The 12664-nt window shown below is 29.4% G+C and overlaps 3 protein-coding genes across 3 annotated transcripts in view; all 3 read left to right on the top strand.

Moving 5' to 3' along the window:
* Nucleotides 1-2788, top strand: part of LOC105567831 — a 4997-nt gene extending 2209 nt beyond the window's left edge. Inside the window, exons 3-6 of the mRNA XM_012023039.1 lie at nucleotides 207-293; nucleotides 1216-1482; nucleotides 1921-2079; nucleotides 2636-2788. Coding sequence (XP_011878429.1) covers nucleotides 207-293; nucleotides 1216-1482; nucleotides 1921-2079; nucleotides 2636-2784 — 662 coding nt within the window. The 3' untranslated portion in view covers nucleotides 2785-2788. The remainder of the gene's footprint in view (nucleotides 1-206; nucleotides 294-1215; nucleotides 1483-1920; nucleotides 2080-2635) is intronic.
* A 4598-nt stretch (nucleotides 2789-7386) lies between these two features.
* Nucleotides 7387-10108, top strand: LOC105567807 (circadian clock-controlled protein-like). Its single transcript, XM_012023003.1, has 4 exons — nucleotides 7387-7505; nucleotides 7770-8036; nucleotides 9056-9214; nucleotides 9819-10108. Exons 1-4 carry the CDS (start codon nucleotides 7475-7477, stop codon nucleotides 9965-9967), a joined length of 606 nt encoding a protein of 201 aa, XP_011878393.1. The 5' UTR covers nucleotides 7387-7474; the 3' UTR covers nucleotides 9968-10108.
* A 736-nt stretch (nucleotides 10109-10844) lies between these two features.
* Nucleotides 10845-12664, top strand: part of LOC105567806 — a 4570-nt gene continuing 2750 nt past the window's right edge. Inside the window, exon 1 of the mRNA XM_012023002.1 lies at nucleotides 10845-10979. Within this exon, the coding sequence (XP_011878392.1) occupies nucleotides 10901-10979 (79 nt within the window). The 5' untranslated portion in view covers nucleotides 10845-10900. The remainder of the gene's footprint in view (nucleotides 10980-12664) is intronic.

Below are 12664 nucleotides of genomic sequence, written 5' to 3'. Positions count from 1 at the left end.
CACACGCACACGCACACGCACACGCACACACACACACACACACACACACACACATATATATAAGGGTCGGACTCAAATAGTTTCGAGGATATAAACTAAAAAAGGATAAAAATAATAAATACAAAAATAAGCATTTGGATGATTAAACCAATATTTTAGTTTTACTACTTTTATATTTAATTTTATTTTTATTTTATGACCTTCAGCTGTAACCACCTGCAAGAGGGATTCAGATCATTATTCTACTTGTTTAAAGCGTGCTATAGAGGAAGCGTGGCCAAAATTTATTGCAGGTACTTTCTAATAATTTATAAATTATCACTTTAATTTATATATTTTGTAAACACATTATATGTATTACAATCATAGACATAGTATATATAGACTGTGCATTTTGGCTGCAGAAGTGTACAAACTTTAGAAAGAGACAACATACTTTGGATCTTATTCTCTCTTTGTCTATCAATATCTGGAGTGGGGCAAAAATTTCAATATGGCTTCTGTGCTTGACAGAGTGGACAGAGTTGTTGTTAACGAGACGATCTCGTCTCTCGGCTGCGGCCTCGGTCCCGTCGCCGCTGTCTGACCTCCATCGCTTGTTGGTGCACGCTCGCAAGACCATTAATGACCGCCGTGAAGGCTGGTTTATGGAAGGCCGTAACCGTTAACTTATGCCGGAATCGGTAAAAATTAACCAATTACAGTCAATTATTATCTTCACTTTTAACGGTGATTAGACAATTTTTACCGATTCCAGCATAAGTTAACAATTACGGCCGTGCACAAACCTTATCCTAAACCTTAACGCTTATCCTTTACCCTCTATCATTCCCCTACTCTTTTGTTACCCCTACTACTTCACTAGGCAAAGATAAGATGCGACCCAACACCAGCTATCTTGTTATAAAGTTTGTACATACATGTTTTCACACGGGTGAGGTAGGGGACGCGCAGTCTATTCTTACTATGTCCATAATTACAATATGTATTACAATTGTAAGGCTAGGAAAATTTCTAAGTAATTTGTACAGTAAACTATATAAATATTCTATATAAATTATACAAATATTAAACTTCTAAATTTACAAAGTTTTTAAATTTTATTTTAAACAAATTAAAAAAGTGAAAATGTTTTAAATAGATTACTTTAAAATATAAACATTAATATTAGCTTATTTATTTTAAACATAGAAATCTCTTTATTTATTTTAACAGGGCTTCCAGAATTTGACTTTCCACCTTTGGATCCATTAATTTACGATTACGGTAAAGTTTTATTGAGGTCAGGTGAAATACGTGGAGAATTAATTGTGTCAAATCTCACTGCTACCGGTTTATCAAAGGCTCGCTTTCTTGATGTAACTACGCATTTTCTTGATGATGTTTTTCGTTTGAAAATTGATGTACTAGTACCAAAACTCTTTATAAAAGGTGCTGTGACACTAGATGGTACTCTAAATGTATTCAGACTTGCTTCTAAAGGTACGATAATAAGTTCTATATAATCTGCATAAGTAGGGAAAAAGAGGGGAGAGGAGAGAGGGAGATGGAGGGAAGGAGGGAGGGAGGGAGGGGGGGGGAGAAAGAGAGAGAGAAAAATTCCTACGATCCGATAAACGAGGGGCAAGCAACGGGCGATATGCGGAATATCGCTCCACTCCTCATGCATTCATTCGCTCAAACGATTTTGTGTATTACTCAATAACTATTGTGAATTTTACAAAATAGTACATAACTTTACTACTCAGTTTGCCTCGTTCTATCTATCACTCTATGGGTGATTCGGTTAAAACTGAACACCTTGTATACGTATAATAAATTATTGTTTAATATAAATGTAATCATTTTTTAATGAACTAATCAAATTTTTAAAAAAATTTTATAATATTTTTTATTTTATTAAAATAATTTATATAACAGGTTTGTTTAATGTAACGTTGGAAGATGTCAGACAATTATGGGACTTCTCAGGACATGTAGTAAACGATACATGGATTTTAGAACATTTCCATATTGCTCCGTCATTTGGAAAATTTAAAGTATCTTACGAAAGTTTGATAGAAGAAGACAAACAATTTAGTAAGTGTATTAAATTAATTTAGTTATAATTCCACTTATTTACTATTTTTTAAATATGTACTTTTCCTGACCAAAGATGCATAATTAATATACTGTTTACCACAAGTGCATTTAAAATCTGCTATTTTGATAAAAGTATTTTTGGAGTACATAATTAATCAAATATGATTAATCTTTAATTTGTATGTGTGTTACTGTATACAGTTAAAAATATTTTTATTGTAATATCTTGAATATTAAAATATCCGTATAGCTGAAAAATCTAATAGTTAAAATCTTAATATTTTAAAACTAATTTCAATATTCAGAAATCTTCTAAATATCGAAAATATGTATAAAAATGTATTCGTGGTGCATTTTATGTTACGAGTCATAATTACAAAATAATTGTTAATTAGAAAAAAGGATTAAGAAATTAAAAAATAAAATATTTTTTATTACATTTTATCTTAATACTTTTTAATTTAAAACTTTTCTATTTCGCATTTATATACTAATTTTAGATTCATTTGTTTTTAGTTTAAACACAACATTATATGTCAATTTGTATTTTTAGATGATATTGTCGTATCTTTTATAAACGAATTTTGGCCGGCGATATACAGGGTGGTATTGCCATTCTTATCTAACATATGGGATCCATATTTATTTAACATTGCCAATGAGATTTTCTTAAATGTTTCCTTCTCAGAAATATTTCCATAAAGTTTATATATTTATACATTTTAACAGAGTGTCGAATGTGTCATAAAATTAAAAATATTCAGTTTTGCAAATGCAAAAAGTACACGAGCTATAAAAGATACTCGTATATTAATTGATTTCTTTCGCAAGGTCGTACCTCGAATTTACGCAATTTCTGTTTTTTTTTTAAACATTCTTTCTGAACCAGAATGAGCTTGCAAAAGAAACAAGTCGATAATTCTCTGAAATTCTACAATTTAAACTTTGTTTTTCAAACTATTGTTTACCAATAAAATGAATAAATAACTTAATGTATTAATTTCTACAAAATTATTTCTTTCCTATTCTTCCTACATACCATAAGTAATCCATAAGAATAATCAACATTATACTTCTGAATAGGATACGTTTTTAAGAAATAGGGAGAGATAACAAAAACTTTATCGTCATTTGTTTTTAAATCATGGATTAAAAATTATTAAAAGTGCAGCAAAAGTAAAACAACTAATATATTTATTGCTCACAATAAGCAAATTTATTGGAATTAATATTAAATTCAAAATAGTAAAACACAACGTTTCAACCCACGGTTTGGATCCTTTTCAAGTAAATCTAATAACAAATAATGCAGACCGTTCTATTCGCAAAACACACAAATCCTTTCAAATAAGAGTTCTACCTCAAAAGTCATAAGTCAGGGAATATGGCATAAGTATGTGTTGTAATATGGACAGCAACGATGTGATTGTCAATATTACAGTTATTGTGGTCTACAGGTCTTCAGCGACAGTCAACTTATAAAAATTAGAAAGGAAAGAATTAATTCCGAAAATCTACAGTTGCCGAATTCGAGGCTCGTCAAGGCATGATTAGAGGACACTTAGGTATTATAAGATGTGCCACTTTTTTGGCGAGGAAATTAATGGGCTAATAACATATATGCTAATAAATAATAAAAATCAGAATTTAAATATGGGGCCTCTCTCTTGACAGGCAATTTCTCTGACTCTAGACCCTTTCGTCACATCTGACACCTTTCTCGTTAGCCTACTTTAGTTTACTTAATAAAGTAGGAACAATAATGAAAATTAGAATAATATTAACGGTCACATACTTTTTACGTGGACTACAAACACCTCATGTAATGGATGTATGGCATTCTCCTTTTGCATAAGAATTACATTTAAATAAGGAAAAGTCTTATACCTTCTAAAATAAAGAATTAAGTAATAAAAAATTAAATTACCATCTACTACAGTTCACTATCATTTAAAAATATTACAATTTTAAGACTGTACATTGACTGTACATTGAAATATTTTTGAAAAAAATAATTATTCTTCGACACTGCAGTATCAAGTACTATTGAGTTAGAAAGAACGCATTATTATTCACAATGTTGTTATTATTTATTATTTTTATACTAATTGAGCTACTAAATCATTCACTTGTGTTTTGCAAGCTATGCGTGCAATAGAATAACCTCGCGGCTATCGTAGGAATTAACTTTTTTACATCTTATTGATTACGTTTGTCAATAGGTATTATTCAATTTTACTATACGCTAAAATGATTCAAGAGCAGAAAGTATACAGGGTGGTCAATTTAAGTGTGGACATGGAAATATCTCGAAAATTTTTGCGTATGTAAATTTTGTGGATGTTACATTACACAAAAGTTTTCCATAATTGGAGCACTATTGCAGCAGCATATTCCTAAGATCAAATCAAGTAAAAAAGTCCTGTACTTTTCTCTCCGATAAACAGTTATCAAGATATCATAAGCTAAATATTGAAAAAGTTATCAATTTTCTCTTGAATATCTCAAAAAGTATTAGGCAAATAAAAACATGTTTCAGACAAAAGTTGTTCATATTAATTAGTAGAATGAAATAGTATAATAAACAATGGGGGTTTCCATTGAAGATTTCAAAGTTATCCCTCCCTCCCCCTCAGGGGGTGTGGGTGGGGGCCAATTTTGGTTCCAGTGGATAGGCCCCTTTGAGACAAACAACTTTTACTCCGAGCATTGTTTTTTATCTGATGCATAGTTTTCGAGATATTTCCATGTCCACACTTAAATTGACCACCCTGTATAAAACTCAGCGTCTACCATAGACTTTTGTAATACCTGAGGACTACAAATCTTCCATCCATATATACAAGCTCAAAAATTAGTGAAGGACTTGTAATTATTTTCTGGTAAAGCAAAAACGCGTAGTGTTTGTCAGTACTACTGTACTATAGTACATGCTCGTCACACTAATATTAAGAAATGCATCCGTGAGTTGTCAAACCGGCATTCCCCACCACAATGTGGTCTGCCGGTTTTACGCTACAGAAGTTCAACAGTCCAAATATATATGTAGAACAGTATACAAGTGTTCTTCGCACGTACCGATTGAATTATTCGCAGGATTAAACAAAGAACATGTTATTCTACATGCTTATTGCATTCAGCATTGCAGCACTTGGATTATCTACAACTGGGGAACCTACACTTCGTAAGTTTGTTTTAAGAATTCTTTGTCATAACATTTTCAATAATACTGCCGCGTATCCGCATTTAATGTCAGTATTTATTGTACAACATTTAGTGTTGATATAAAAATGATTTTAAATAACAAATTTGTAAAATGACGAATATACAAATAAAAATATTCTCTAATATAGAAAAATTGCATGACGACCAATGGCTGCCAAATTCTAATTAAAGAAATTCATTGCGAAAAATATTACTTCAGCCAGGATTTGAACCTAGACTTCCCTATACACTCTAGGCGAGCGTCTCACCAATTCGATCACTGACGGCATCAGTAGTCGAATTGGTGAGACGCCCGCCTAGAGTGTAGGGAGGTCTAGGTTTAAACCCTGGCTGAAGTAATATTTTTCGCAATGAATTTCTTTAATTAGAATTTGGCAGCCATTGGTCGTCATGCAATTTTTCTACATTGTTTAATCAATTACTGGCGTTAAATAATTCTTTACGAAAAATATTCTCTATTACAATTCTTTATTGCACCATAATCGCAATTAATCGCTAAAATATTCTGCTAATAATTATCTTTTTGTATTCGTGAATTGTTCTGTTAAAGAATTAACTCCTCTTATTAAATGTTTCGTGATTTTTTAAACAAGTCCTGTTCTTATTTATACTTAATTTGTACCTGTAATTTATACTTAATTTGTACCTGTAATAGTTTTTACATAAATCAAGAATACTATACATATATCTATTACAAGAGCAATATTTCATATGTTAGAAAAACAAAAACAAAATTCTCTTTTATTCACAATTTAAATTTCTAATAGTGTACATATTCTAGAAGAAAACCAATTATTAATAAGTAAGTAAAACTTTAATCTATAAGCGATACTCACAAGTAAATAGATATATACCATCTTCGATTCGAAACTGAGCATCTCTTTAAATTTGTCTATCAAAATTTCTTTAAATTTTTATTGTTTTATTGTAACGCTAAATTTTTGGGATTACTATATATTTGTCATTATCTTTCATAATGTGAAGTTATTGACATCGTTTTATTCTAATTATTTATTAATCAAGTTTATTTTGCATAAGATGTATAATGCTTGAAATAAGTGAAAATAATGTGTACTAATCAAAGTTCTATGCTTTCGTACTTTTCTAATAAAATATTATCGTGTATTATAGATCCATGTATAAATTCGTACAGTCGAGTTTGCGAGTCAAAAACTTTAGAAATTTTATTTATTCTGCATTTTTTGCGGTATCTATTAATATAACTTATTCAATTCGACATTTGCTAGATGCCACACGGGTGCAAAAATTTTCCGTTCTTTTAGTCATTATATTTTATCATTTTGTCGTTTTCAGATAAATTTTGATAAACTACTTTTGTCGTTATATGCAAAAATAAAGAAACGACAGCAGTAGAAACCAAAAGAATTTTGTGCAATATGGTGAAGAAGTAGTGTCAGTGAAAAGCATGTGAAAAGTAGTACAGACACCGGAGAGAAAAGTAGTACAGACTTCCGGAGAAGTGATTTTCATTTGGATGACTTGATAACGTTTTTGCCTCAAAACTAATGATCGTAACACCCGTTTGCTGTGAGAACATTACCAGAAAGTTATCAAAAGCGACGGAAAATGTTTTGAATATGAAATGTTGCAATCTATTTTTACAAGAATTTGAATTTGCCAAAAAGACTTAAAAACATATGCATAGTCCTAATATTCTTAATATCTTTCCAGTGCCTTAAATGGCAATACTAAAAATACTGTTAAATTTATTTTAAAAATGTCAAGTTATCTCTAGTCTTCAATCTTTATTTCAATCTCATTCATCTCATCACAGCGAAACTTAAATAATACTTACGAGCATCAAAAAATTAAATCACAATTATCGATTTAAAAATGTTGAGTTTAATATTTCAAAGAAAAAAATTATATTTCAAAACGGATAACTAATCGACGCGCGATAAAAAGTAAAAAAATTTACACAAGAAAAAATATCAAGGTACAAATATCCAAAGTTGGCATAACTGTATTTACTTGTAAAAAATGTTAATTATTTTTTAATCATATTACTAATTATATTGTTAAAAACTGTTACAGTTTTATATTTCTACCACTATTACATTTAATTTTATATCTATTTTTACTGCCTTCAGCTGTAACCACTTGCAAGAGGAATTCAAATCATTATTCCACTTGTTTGAAGCACGCTATGGAAGAAGCATGGCCACGATTTATGGCAGGTACTTTTCAAAATTTATAAATTATTATTTTTATTTATATATACACAATTACATTATTGCGATGCTAGAAAAGTTTCAAAGATTAATTAAGATTTATAGTAAACTACATGTATACATATATACATATATTATAAATTATAAAAATATTACACTCATATAAATTTACAAAGTTTTTAAATTTTATTTAAAACAAGTAAAAAAATTTTTTTAAAATTAGATTACTCCAAAATATAAATGTTAATATTAACTTATTTATTTTGATAGGACTTCCAGAATATAATTTTCCACCTTTAGATCCATTATTTTACGAATACGGTAGAGTTTCATTTGGGCCAGGTATAGTAAATGGAGAATTAATTGTGTCAAATGTCACTCTTATCGGTCTATCAAATTCTCGTGTAGTTGATGTAACTACGCATTATTTTAATAATACTTTCCACTTGGACTTGGATATAAAGTTACCAACGTTATTTATCAAAGGCGCTCTGGACATAGATGGTACTATAAGTCTAATCAGAATTGTTAATAAAGGTACGATAATAAGTTCTATATAATCTCCATGTGTGTGTGTGTGAGAGAGAGAGAGAGAGAGAGAGAGAGGGATTATTTATTTTAATTATTATATGCATGATAACAAAAGATTAATCACACGTGTATGTGTACACTAATAACAAAAATATCACAAGCAAAAAAAATATTACTCAAGAGAATTATTCATTAGGTGGCTCCTAATAGCTTATTAACTGAAATTGTAAAAATAATAAACAAATTAAAACATGCATTGCTTTAATTTAAGTATTTATTAAATATCAAAGAATAGATAATTTTTAATTTAAAAAAATTTATTTTAATTCTATAAAAGTTCACTAATTGTAAGATCTAATTTTTACAGCGAACAAAATTGGTTTTCTTATTACAAAAACAATTATTTCATTTAATAAATAGTATTCTGTATCTCATGAAATCTTTATTTGAATGTAGAAAACGTAATTATAAAAATTAATGTGCTTAATATGATACATAGATTTACTTGAAATTTGATATTTTTATTTAAATAAAATAAATATTTACTTCAGTAGAAAAAATAATTTTAAGTAAATTTATTTACTTAGTTTAAAAAATATTTTTGTCAGTATATTACAACCACCCGTAAAAGAACGAGTCACCAAATTTTAATATAATTTTTTAATATCTTTCAATAGCAATAACTCAGCAAAAAAATCATCATATTAAAATCAAACGTAGCTCCAATTAAAACTATTTACTGTAATATTAATTGATTAAGAAATTTAATATCCATACGTCGACATTGATTTGTTTAATATGTATCAATAAATACATTTACGTATATTACACATGCAAATATTAACAACAAATTAATTTTACATAAAATCAATAATGTTTGAAAAAAGTATATCTATAATAATAACGATGCAAAATTGTTTATTATAAGTGTAATTATTTTTAAACAAACTATAATTTTTTTTCATTATTGTTCTTTTATTACAAAATACTGCATACTTTTAGTATTGAAATAATTTCTGTAACAGGCGACTTTAATCTAACAGCGGAAGATGTCATGGAATCATGGAAAATAGCAGGCCATGTAATAAACGATACGTGGGTTGTAGAGCAGTTCCATCTTGTACCGTCATTTAAAAAATTTAAAGTATATCACAAAAGTAAACCGTTATACAACGAAAGACTTGGTAAGTGTATTAAATTAATTTAGTTATAACTTCATTTATTTGTCATTTTTTAGATATGCATTGAATCATTAGGTATAAATAAAAATTCATGCTGCTGTGCGTGACAGCAGCACAATCTGGCAACGTCACATTTATGAAATATCGTAATGGTTTATTGTATATTACTGGTTTATTGTTAGATTACCGACCTCATTAAAAAAATTTTCCACGTTGTGTTATGTTAACAGTCATAATAATAAGATGACTATCCTCAAAAGAATAGCAAAATTTTTAACTATACCTATACCTCACGAATTAGAAATATAATATATATTATTACCAATTAGAAATTAAAGAGGTCGTTTAGGACCGGGCATAGGTGAAGTAGCCAGTTAAAAACTAATGATTAAAAAACTAATCTAATTGATTTTATATCCTAAAGGACCTATGTTAAAAAAATTGTAGTATATATTATTACGTGTTATCTTAATATTTTTTTAATTAAACTTTTCCTTTCATCTAATTCTTACATGTATAATGTAACTGTTTATATGTAGGTATAGTAATTTTATATTAACTCAATTTTTATCAAAATACTTTGTTATATGTCAATTTTTATTTTCAGCTAATTTTGTCGTAAATTTTATAAACCAATTTTGGCCAATATTGTCTGAAGCGGCATTGCCATTCATGAGCAATTATTGGGATTCATGGTCGGCTGATGTAACGAATAAGTTTTTCTCAAAAGTTTCTTTTTCAAAAATATTTCCATAAAGTTTGTTTATATATTATGTCCGCAGATTGTCAAATTTCTTATGTGATACTCAACCCACATTTAATTCTACTAATACAACAAAAGGTATATGATTTGTTCCTCTGAAATTTTATAATTCAAACTTTTCTTGTACTGCTGTTTGTAGCCACACTAAATAAATAACTTAAAGTATATTTATTTTAATGCATAATTATTTGTGTGGGAGGTCCCGTTTGCCGACATTCCCGATTGCCAACAGTTTCGTTTGCCCACAACATTTTGTGGCATCTGCATGTGACAGTGCAATCTGCATGTGTGCAATAATTACGCGCGCAATGTGTTTGTGCATAATAAGACCATGTGCGCAAACGTACTTTTGTATTACATGTGCGCAATACTGCTTGTGGGCAATCGGTTTATAGGCAATCAGGAGTGTCGGCAACTGAAACTGTCGGCAAAATGTTGTGAGCAAACGAAGCTGTTGGTAATCGAGAATGTAGGCAAATGAAGCCCCCTCTGTTATCTAGAAAAAGAAAGACATCACACAAAAATGAAACCTTTGTTCATAAATCTTATAAATCATTATCTGATAAATCATCGATCAAAGATTACAATACATGAAACAGGAATATAATCTGGACATACAACTCAATCTTGTAATAGACTTAGAATATAAATAAATCGGACCGACACTAAACAAGAGAATTGTTGTCTCTTGCTTCTCAGTATTACAATTTAATCGATACTTCCTAAACACGCCATCGAATAAAACAGAGTCAGCAAAGATTAATAAAACCAATAAAATACTTTTTTTTATTTCTCTTACATGTGCATGTGTTATTATTATTCGTTATGTTAATATGATCTTGAGACAGGATCTTGAGAGTTGAAGTTATATAAAACGTAGCCTCTATGATCAATCGAAGTATTCGCAGTTATAATTAACAGAGAACATGTTGTTCTATGTGCTTACAGTTAGTGTATTCGGCATTGCGACATTTGGATTATCCCCAGTTGCAGAATCTAATATTTGTAAGATTTTTTTTAAAGAATTCTTTGAGCCTATTTACACGTTTTGATTATTATAAATCTCAATCTACCAATTACACACATAGATAGTTTACTGCACAAATCAGTATTTAATTTACATAAAAATAATTTCAAACAAGAAATTATGAAATATTTTTAATAAATGCACAACAAGTGAAGAGATAATTTAGTACAGATCAGTACAAACTTGTAATAAATGTCGCTGAAATACTTAAAAATTTTGGTAATACCTAAGTTCTTGTCTAAATTATACAGAGTTCTTCTGTTATAAAGAGTTTCCTTTTGTTAAATTCCACTTCATGTTTTTCTAAGTTACGCTCTAATTAATATTTACAAGTTGTTTTAATTTTTGTAAATTACGCGGAAATCGCAAAATAAACGTATCATATAAACCACACAAACTATTTATTGTACTAGCAATAAAAAAAGTAAAAGGGAATCTTTTCATGATCGCACCATAAACATCTAGCAACTTTCATATGTATATATGAATAAAAAGTATATAGCCTAATTACATCCTAAATTAATTCTAACTTAGGAGTCATGCTCAGATAGAAACTTAAAAAAATTGATTTTTGGGTTTTAACATTTTTTGTAAGTACATTTAAAGAATATTCCCTGAAAGTTTCAAGTTCATTCAATTAAAATTGGCAGAATTATATGCCTACAAAGTATACTCTGCTCGATCATTAGGAGCAGATATATGTGTAGTGCAGCAGTTGCGCGCAGGACAAAGGCCGCTTTTCTCTAGCTATTTTTATGAGTCATACTGCCGTAAATATATACTTGTATTAGTAAGTACAAGGAGAGTTGTAATTAACGGATATGGAAAATCAGTCCAAAAATTACACCAAGGGGATTGAAAACCAATGAGCTTGCTGCACATCTCTGCATGTTTAACGAAGATTTCGAAGCATTATTACAAATGTTTCGAGACTATGGAGGTACACAGTGGCTCAAACACTCACCAATGTGTGGTGAGAATGCAGTCTGTATAGTTGATAGTCGACTGCCGCATGCAGCAGGCCATGGAAAGGAAGAATATTTCAATGTTTCAGAACCAAATTGAACCAAATATTTCGAAAGCTACAACCTTCTCAGAAAATATATTATATGGGCCTAAAATAGATGACTCTATGTAAGTTAAAATATGTCGAACATTTTACACATCAGTCTTGAAATTTTAAACTTACGCGTTTTTCTCGAAATTGCATTTTTTAAATCGGTGACCAAGATATCTCAAAAACCAATGCATTAATTTATTTCACATTATACAGATTTATTTTAGATATAAAAACTAGTTGTTGAATGGAGTATATTTTTTACGGTGTATAGTTTTTTATTAACCAAAAACGAGCAATCAAAAATCAAAACTTTAACTTTAATGTCCACCATTGTGTCCATATTAAAAAAAACTGTTCGACTAAGAGGACTAGATAATTTAATATATTACACAAATCTTTTCAAATTTTTTATTTTAGATGATCCACATTCGAGCAGTGGTGGTCACCGCAAAACAATTTTTTCAAAAGGACCTTCGAGAGGATGGCCATATTTTATTTATTAATTACTTTCCATTAAAAATTATATTTAACTCATAAAAATAGTATTTTATATACAGGGTGCTACGCAAGACTTTGACGTCCGGTCATGGGAAGGTAGAGGGG

This window comes from Vollenhovia emeryi, unplaced genomic scaffold (genome assembly GCF_000949405.1).
Source record: "Vollenhovia emeryi isolate VEMERY1.0 unplaced genomic scaffold, V.emery_V1.0 DF939134.1, whole genome shotgun sequence".
NCBI lineage: Eukaryota > Metazoa > Arthropoda > Insecta > Hymenoptera > Formicidae > Vollenhovia > Vollenhovia emeryi.
This window is presented reverse-complemented; position numbering and strand designations above follow the sequence as displayed.